At 40.7% G+C, this 8815-nt stretch overlaps 1 protein-coding gene across 2 annotated transcripts in view; it reads left to right on the top strand.

Moving 5' to 3' along the window:
* PIGN (phosphatidylinositol glycan anchor biosynthesis class N) overlaps positions 1 to 8815 on the top strand; it is a 224123-nt gene that overhangs the window by 65130 nt on the left and 150178 nt on the right. For both annotated transcript variants that reach the window (XR_002098336.1, XM_019521634.1), the window contains exon 5: positions 5799 to 5905. Coding sequence is in view for 1 of the 2 variants with exons in the window: in XM_019521634.1 (XP_019377179.1) it covers positions 5799 to 5905 (107 nt within the window). In the remaining variant the exon portion in view is untranslated. The remainder of the gene's footprint in view (positions 1 to 5798; positions 5906 to 8815) is intronic.

The raw sequence follows: 8815 nt of genomic DNA, 5'->3' as shown, positions 1-8815 counted from the left end.
AGCAGGGGTTCGGACTTGATGATCTGGTTAGGTCCCTTTTGACCCTACCAACTATGAAATTATGATGGTCCTTCTTTCTTTTTTTCATCAGAATTGAAACTTCACTTGCAGCATTATCCCAGCTATCCAATCTGAACAGTTGTATGGAGTCTCTTGCCTGTTAATTGGCAACAAATTCAATTTCATAGATTATGGTTGCACCAGTTAAATATACTGTGATTACTCAGATTCTAAAAGAACTCCTATTGGATCAATATGCTGTCTCATCTACAGTAAAGTAAGGAAAAACACTACCAATTATGCTTAAATATACTCTTCTAGGAAAGCACCAACACTAGTGAGCAAGAAGTAGTTAAGAGTGACACAAAAGGGGTATGAGAGAATTTTTTTTGCCCATATTCTGCTTTGATGCATACCCTAAGGGTTATCTTTCCTTTTTAGTACGTTTATGATTTGCTTCCTACATTTTAAAGCAGGGGTGGGCAAAATGCATCCTGGGGGCCAGATGTGGCCCACCAGGCCATCCTATCTGGCCTGCGGGGCCCCTAAAAAATGTAGAAAATTAATATTTATCTGCCCCTGGCTGCCTGTCATGTGGCCCTTGATGGCTTGCCAAAACTCAGTAAGTGGCCATCTGCCCAAAATACTTGCCCACCCCTGTTTTAAAGTCTTACATTTTGAGCAGTGAATTGGAACCTTTTTCAGCATGGTGCATATTCTATTTCAGGGTTAGGCAACTCTCAGCACTGGTGCCAGTGTTCGGCATGCAAAGACATTTTGCTTAGCACGGGTGTCGCAGGGTGGATGGCAGGGAAGAGGCCAGGACTGCGCTACCACAGCAAGGATCATGCCCCTTGTGACTCCCCCCGCCATCTACCCCTGGCACACCAACATCTTACAAATTGAAGTTGTGGACGTTTTTGGTACTGTGCCAAAAAACAGAGCTGGCCCCTGTTCTACCTCTTTAAAAGAGAGTTTTCTTCTAACTGTTGACACATCTAAATTGCGTCATAAACAGAAGACATGAGATACCCTCATTGAAGGAACAATTCTTAAATTAAGTATAATTTCATTCTTCTATATCTGTCTTATTTTGTCAGGCATCTATAGTTTTCCAAGAAAAATATAACACGTCTGTATTTCTAAAATGTAGAAAAAATTAAATAAATTGTTATGGCTTTTTTGTTCCTCATTTATACTTCATAAAAAATGTCAGTTTTTTCATTGCAAGTGACTGGGTTATTGTAGTTTATGTTCTTATTTATTAAATGTTTTTATTTCCTTTTGTAGAGATTGATGAATAAAAAGTGAATTGCTTTATCTTAGTGTTTTCTCCTCATGTTTCCAAGGTTGATAAATCTGTTACCTTTTAAAAGTTAACAGTTTCAATAGAAAACCTAAATCTAAGTTTTGTTGGTTTCTTTGGACCCAGGAAAAAAGGGGGTAAGAGATGAACAGTGGAGGAAAAAATAAGTAACAAAAATTGACCCTTAAATCTGAACTTTAGTGAAAAATATTTTTTATATGGTTTAGTGTTGATCATGTGGATGTCTAAAGCAATTTCATAGTTAATGTGCATGCAGCATGTTTGCTGTTAAAGCAGCATTAAAATTCCTATTTCTTTATCACTTATTTTCAATATTTACATACTAACTTTTCAGAGATTGTTTAGAATGCTTTTAATATCAAATGTGGTTTAATTTTTGCAAAGGAAAGATCTTGACTTTGGTGTCTCTGAAATTTAGCTTTAAAACTAGCTAAACAACCAGTCTCCAGGAACTTCAGTAGACTGTTTTCAAGATATGGATATAAATAGAAATATAACTTTTCCTCCTACACTGTCCAGAAAAAAGACAGTTGTGTCTGATTTTACCACCTTTGCTGCCCATACTTCCACCTCATTTCATGCAGATCCTTCTCTTAGCTGCTTCTTGCCTTCTCCCTAGCACAACCCGACTCATAGGCATCAGCTAAAATTTGCTGGTAGATGTCTTCCTTTCACCCAGACTTAGATGTCCATCTGAGTAGAATCTCGCCTGGTGATTCCATATGAGATCTTCCAACCTAGGAATAGCTTCAGTAGCAGAACTCAAGCTCTGCTTTCCAGAGGAAAGAACGGCTTAAAGTTTGAAGCTGGTGAGTTGGCCTCATCTGTGCTAAAATAGTTTTGCAGCAGCATAGGAACAGTTCACTGGTAGCTTGACAGTTGACCATGAACTCAAATACACTGCCGACTATGAAGTGCAAAATGCTTCCAAAGGGGATTACTGGATGACACAGGCCGCTACTGGCACTTACTAGACTGAACTGAGCAGCAGTGGGGAATCCTGAAGTGAAGTGGTGTGGGGGACTGTCATCTAGGCAGTGTACACTACAGTTTCAATCAGGCACTGCTGTTCAGAAGTTCCACCTTTTGCAGCTTTGCACCAAGATATATGAACATCACCCACAGTGCATCCATGCAAGCAGATGCTTCTAAGCTTGTTTACTTTTGCAAGTAACTTCTTTTTATTCTTGAAGCAGCCTGACACTTGCTGATTTATGTACAGCACACCTGCCATCTTATTCTGTTCTAACAGCATGTGACTGTGTTACTGCACCTGTTTCTTCACTAGCAATTCAGGCTCCCAACCCAATGACTGGCATGCATTGCTTGTGAAGATGCTGACCATGCAGACCTCGTGTTGTCCTTGACCATGACTTCTACCTACTACGAGGTTGCAATCTGTTGTTAACAGTAGTATTCTGATCCTTTATAGTGCCAAGAAACTGTCAGACAGGAAAATCTGTGGGAGAAACTAGCACGAGGTGGGGAAGTTTCTGAGAACCTAGTTTTCCCTGTAATGAAAGTAAGCAGCTAGTACATTACTACAAGAAGAAAAAACACTTGTGTTTCTTACTTCTTGTCAAAGAATGTGTATTTCTCATTCCTTGCCCCCTTCTCCTTCCTGCTCCCTCTACCAAGATAAGGAAATAGCATTGCATAATATTATCTTTTGAAGGGTCATAAAGTAACTAAATATGTAATCATTGAAGATGCTGTAAGTTATTCCAGGTGGTCCAGAATTTTTCAGGAAAGGGCCTGTCATGCGGTTTCTTTACCTTGGTAGAAAATAGGGTGAGTAGCAGCAGAGATGGATTCAGCCCATACAGGCACATATTTGATTCTCCCCCACTCCAGCTCTGTCCATTTTTAGAGACAGAAGCTTGTTTTAGAGCCATTCTGGTTTTTCTGCTGGCTCTGTCCTATCACCACACAACAGTATGATGCTGAATCATACTGTAATATCAAATCTCATTAATGAACTCTGCTTGCTTTCTTGATCTTCTTTCCACTGAGAGAAACTCCCTACATGCTACTTTTAAAAAAAGGGTCTTGGAGTATTTTACTTCCCCTTCTGATAGTATCAGACTTTTACTAGTTGGCAAATGACAGTGTGTGTGCTGGATTTATAAATAAGTTGCCCCTCATGGAAACAGCTGCTGTAACTTTCATATCTCCAGCCTAAAATTCCTGTGACACTCGTGACCTGCGGAAGGCTACTTGGTACCCGAAAGCTTGTTTCCTTTCCAGTTATACAGTTGTTTCAATAAAATATACCATCTTTGTGAAATCCTTGTCTCTTACATTTTTTTTCTGGGATCACAACACTGTTCAGAATGCCAGTGACACTCTTGAACCCTTGTGTATAATCCAGGTAAGCACCACGTCTTGATACCTGGAACTCTACCAAGTTGCTCTGTGTAAGTGGAGTAACTGAGAAATCAGCTGGATTCTCTCTGGCCATCAGTTGACAGGAGTACACTTCCCCTTTGGCAGTTTATGCAGAATAATGGAAATGGAAATGGCTTCATGAGGCTTCAACAACTTAGCCATTGCCTGGAGAAATTCATTATGCCGCTCCTGATTTTAGATCACTTCAGAACTTCACAAATTGAATTCCTTGTTTCCTGCTTTCCACAAGCTGGAGTGTTAGCCTTTATCAAGTACAGGATGTGCCTGTTGTGTCCAGATGCTCTTTTCCACATCAGTGGACCCATCCAGAAATTGCACATCTAGAAATTTTTGCCTCAAAAATTCTTATTTGCTTTGACTCCTACTTCTTTATACATTTTTAAAGATGAAGGGCTTTGAAGACTGTAACTATCTCAAATCTGTTCCAAAGCCATCCTTTTTAGTTTTTAGCAGTGAGATATTCCCTGCAGACCTGACTGAAAACAACTACCTTAAAACAACTTCCTTATTGCTTTCTTCACCGTTCTTTTATATTTGTGTGAGATCTTTTTTAAAAAAAAATTTTGAAATGGGGTTGTCTTTCATAGTTTCACATTAGGTTTATATTCTGGAAATCAGAAACCTTGTTTTCAGACTTAAAAGTGAAGGTTTTTGATAATCTTTGTTTCCTGCAGCTTTGATTGTCAATTCTTGATTGACAGGAGTGCATTTCAATATTTTGACTGACATGCTGCAGCATTAGCAGTGAAATTGGGTATTGAGGGGACCTTCTCTTAAACTCCCTGCTTAATTTCAAGGTAGTGCTGCAACCACTGAGCAAGAAGAATACAGTAAGTTCCTGAGTCTAAATTCACATATGGCCCACAATTTTCATGGTCCTGCATGAAAATCTCCTCTTGCCCAAACACCTGTCATGTCATATTTAAATTCTGTATGCCTGCATTTTCCTAATAAAATAGAACCTACTGCCATCTTATCTGCCTTTCCACCCTTGATGCCTCACCAACTGAAGGGAAAATAGGGAGAGGCAGCAACATAAAGGCATTTCTGACATAACCTTGAAGATGCATCAGCTGATCAACTAAAAGTTAAAATCCAAGAAATGGCAGAAGGTAACTGTGGCAGGGCACTATGTGTGCCTGCCACTTTAAGGCCCGGGAGCTGGCAGCCTCCAGGTGCCTAATGAGGGCAGCCATTTTAGGCTCAGGGCTGCCTATATAAACAAGACAGTTTGGCTGCTGGAGGTCAGGCAACAACATTGCCTGGCCTGAGGGCTGCTGAGTTGCAACTGGAGGTAAGGGAGGAGCTGTAGGGGATGGCAGGAGGCTCCTGGTCCTGGGTATGACCTAAAACTGCACCCTGCTGGGAATGGGTGGCCTGGTGGGGCTCCCAGTGGTGCGTGAGCCCCCAGGAAATGCCAGGCCAGTTACCACCCTGGTGAAAGGCGGGTCAGGGCACCTTAACCCCTAGCCCCCACCACTGGGTGGGTAACCCCTTTATGCAGAGGGCCTAGAGGGTAGACCCCAAAAGACAGTAGGCAGTGTGAGAAGCCCCAGTGGAGGGGGCTGTGATGATTGAGCCCCAGTGAGGGGGTGGTGTGAGAAGCCCCAGTGAGGGGGTAGTGTGGGGTGGTGGTGAGAAGGGGTCTTGATAGATCGATTCTGGAGCCCGGTGGGACCAGTAATGATGTGGACAACTGGATGCCATCTGCGAGGCTTGGGCTGCAGTGTAGGGGAGGAACAGAGCCACAGATAGTGCCCCCTGGCATCGGGGCAGTAAATAGGCAGTCTCCCACTTAATTTACATCTTTATTAATCAATTAAGATCAAGGGGTGGTGGGCGAGTAAGGCGGGTGGTTTGCCCAAGAACAGGGGGGCGGGCCACGTGGAAATCGGCCCTGGTAGGTTTCTCTGTTACAGTAATGTTAACTCGTTTAGTTTAGGTTCTTGCTTTTCTATGGAGTTACTGATTTCTGTTCCTGCCTTCATGAACTGTATTTTTAATTAAGGCAAGGAGAATTGATCTTTTTCCTATCCATATTGCATTTTTGTCCTTTTCGCAGGTGCCAGCGGGGATCATGTTTATACTTACTGTTACACAGCAGAGAAGGAAGACTTTGGAGCAGAAGATGCAACGGTACTAGATACCTGGGTTTTTGACAACGTTAAGGTGAATAAAAATTTCTTTATTTCACATTATTTATGCATGAAAGGCAGCGTTGATGGTGTATCTACTCAGAAGCTGAAGAAAACACTTTCCTCTACCTTTGTATTGAAGACCAAGAATTCATGTAATATGAGCCAGAATTTATATATGTCCTTACTAACTGCCATCACTTGTCTGAAGTACTTGTCAATCGGACCCTAATAATGTTTTCAGACACCTGCTATTCTTTTCTATAAGGCTTGCCTTGTGCTCCTTTAACAAAGTATTTTAACCTAGGTATGAATCCTGAAATAAGGCATGTTTAACAGCAGTGTGACTGTTTCTAAGAACTCTTACTGAGATGGCAACATATCTGCAGTCACCATACTTAACATACTTAATAATCAGATTTTATTCATGAAAGCATTGTGGTGTGGGGGAGCCAGCAATTTTTGTGTATAATTTGGGAAAGTCCTGCAAGATCTTCATTGCTGTTTTCTTGATGGCAAATTATGTGAGGCTTTATTCCAAGGAATGATGTGGAGGTATTTCACATTCATTTCATTTAACAGCTTCTTTCACATAAGAAGTTTGCTTCCAAACTCAGTAAAAATGTTATTCCCCCTCACCCAGAACTTCCAGTCTCTCTCTCTTTCTGGACATGTAATGTAGTTATGTATCATGAGTGTGAGTATTACAGGGCAAACTTCATACCTTCAAGTATACTTGTATTTTGTCAGATCATGCTATGCTCAAACACCTGTTCAAGCCTACAGACATTTGGAGCTGCACTGGTCTCAGGAAACAGATGAATTTAAATTCAATTCAAGACATGTAACACAAGTATGTGCCAATGATAATGGTAGAGACATACTTTTGGTGATGTTACTTTACCAGAACAAATGGTTCATTATTATATGTATACTGTTGCTCTGGGAAAAAACACTTCCTCCTACATTCCTGTCAATTTAACTTGCTGACAGCATGAAAGTTAGATATGCAATTAACTAGTGTAAAACAGCCATTCCATTAATCAACCCTTCTGTTACAAATGAATGAGTGCTTCTAGGAAGGCAAGTCAGACTTGCTGAATGTGAGCTTCTTTTGTCAGTGTAATTCAAATAAGTGCCTCTGCTGCATTGGTGAGAAAACACAGCTAATGAGGATTCAAACTTGAAATGTTGCTTCGAATTCTGTCAGCATCTTATGTAGTATAATTTTGAATTTATTGAGTAGGCCAAGAATGTCTCTTACTGTCTACCTGCCTTGGGACCTAGGCGTAGTATTACTCCGCGGTGCATACAGCAGCTTTCAAGACGCTGTAAGGCCACTCCTGCTTCTTCCGCACCAGAAAGAGTATGGTGGGACAGGGATGAGAGTAACTAAAAGTATACAGCCTTGATTTTTGTTGCCGTCCAATACATTCTGAGCATGCCTTTGTCTGACAAGGTAAATTATGACGTAGATATGTAGTCTGAGTACAAACACTGGTGTTGGTCTCCCTGATCTGATCTAACCTGGCTGTTGCTTTACTTTAATGGAAAGCGTGATGGTTATAAAATGACTGGTTGACTTAATTGTATGGATGCAACTTTGTATGGATGCTCTTGAACTGATATAAAATTGACTCGTGTTTCAGATGAGTTTGCACTTATAAAACTGTTTGCCTCCAAAAATTGCCATAGCTAATGTTTAACTGGATGTCTGCCTGCACAAGGATTCATGCAGGTTTATCCAACTGTGTGAAAAAAACTGACTCAAGTTTGTGTATGGAGGTGGTCATCATGAGAGATGGTTGCTTATGCTCTCTGTCTCCTTGCACAAGCGTGCAAAACTAGCTGCAGTGAGCCATATGTAAAAGATATCAGTTAAGGTCACCTAGCACAAGGCATAATGATTACAAGTATAGTCTGCTTGTAATATTTGTAATATCTTCACTTAGTACAATACAGGACAGTTAGGTTCAGTTCAGTCTCTTTAACTAACAACTATATACACACATAGGTGACTAGCTTAATTCACTTGTTTCTTGTCTCAATTTCCCCCCTCCCCTCATCCCCCTTCTGTTCCTACCATATAATGTACTTCAGCTACCTGAAGGGTGATATTGGAGAGGATGCAGATGGGCTTTTCTTTGTCTGTAGGGGACAGAACTAGGAGAAATGGCCTTAAGCCCCAGCAGGGGAAATTTAGGTTTGAAATTGGGAGGAACATTCCAACTGTGAGGGTGGCCAAACAGTGGAACAGAAGATGTGGAATCTCCATCCTTTATAAGTTTTCAAGAGTAAGTTAGAGAAACACTTGGCTGGGATGATTTAGTCAGGGATAATCTTGTCTTGTGCAGGGGACTGAACTAGATGACTGTTTGAGATCCCTAGCAACCCTGCTTTCCAATGATCCTATGAATTTTGGTTCCTCTTCCAAAGGTCATGCTATCATTACATCTCACCTTTTCCACAGAGATTTGCATCTTCCAGGATCAAAACAGTCTCTGTCTAGCAAGAAAAACAAGCTTTGGTTGGTAATACCTTTTGTTGGATAAGCTTTTGGGCACAAAATGCCCTTCCTCAGGTCTGGGAAAGAAGCAGATACAGCTTAAGCTAAATACCAAGTAGAATAATTCCTTTATTCAACTCCATTATGTCAATGAAATCATCTCTTAAAGGAAAAGGACAGTAAACCTTGGAGCATGGAGAAGTAGTTTTGGATCAAATAAGAGTAGTTAAATAGATAAACCTTCTAATTGTGTAAAAGAATATGATTATTTCTAAAGGAAGAGGAATGTTATTTCTAGGAGAATACAGAGTGGTGGAAAGTTAATTGCAGAGTGGGGGAAAGTTAATTGTTATGAGCAGTAATTGATTTTCCACGGGGTTCTTGGTTTATTGCAACAACATTCCTACTGATAGACTTTGTAAAAATTTTAAAACCTTA

This window comes from Gavialis gangeticus, unplaced genomic scaffold (genome assembly GCF_001723915.1).
Source record: "Gavialis gangeticus isolate Ggan-Ray unplaced genomic scaffold, GavGan_comp1, whole genome shotgun sequence".
NCBI lineage: Eukaryota > Metazoa > Chordata > Crocodylia > Gavialidae > Gavialis > Gavialis gangeticus.
Note: the sequence above shows the minus strand (reverse complement) of the source record. Positions and strands in the feature narration are given on the sequence as shown.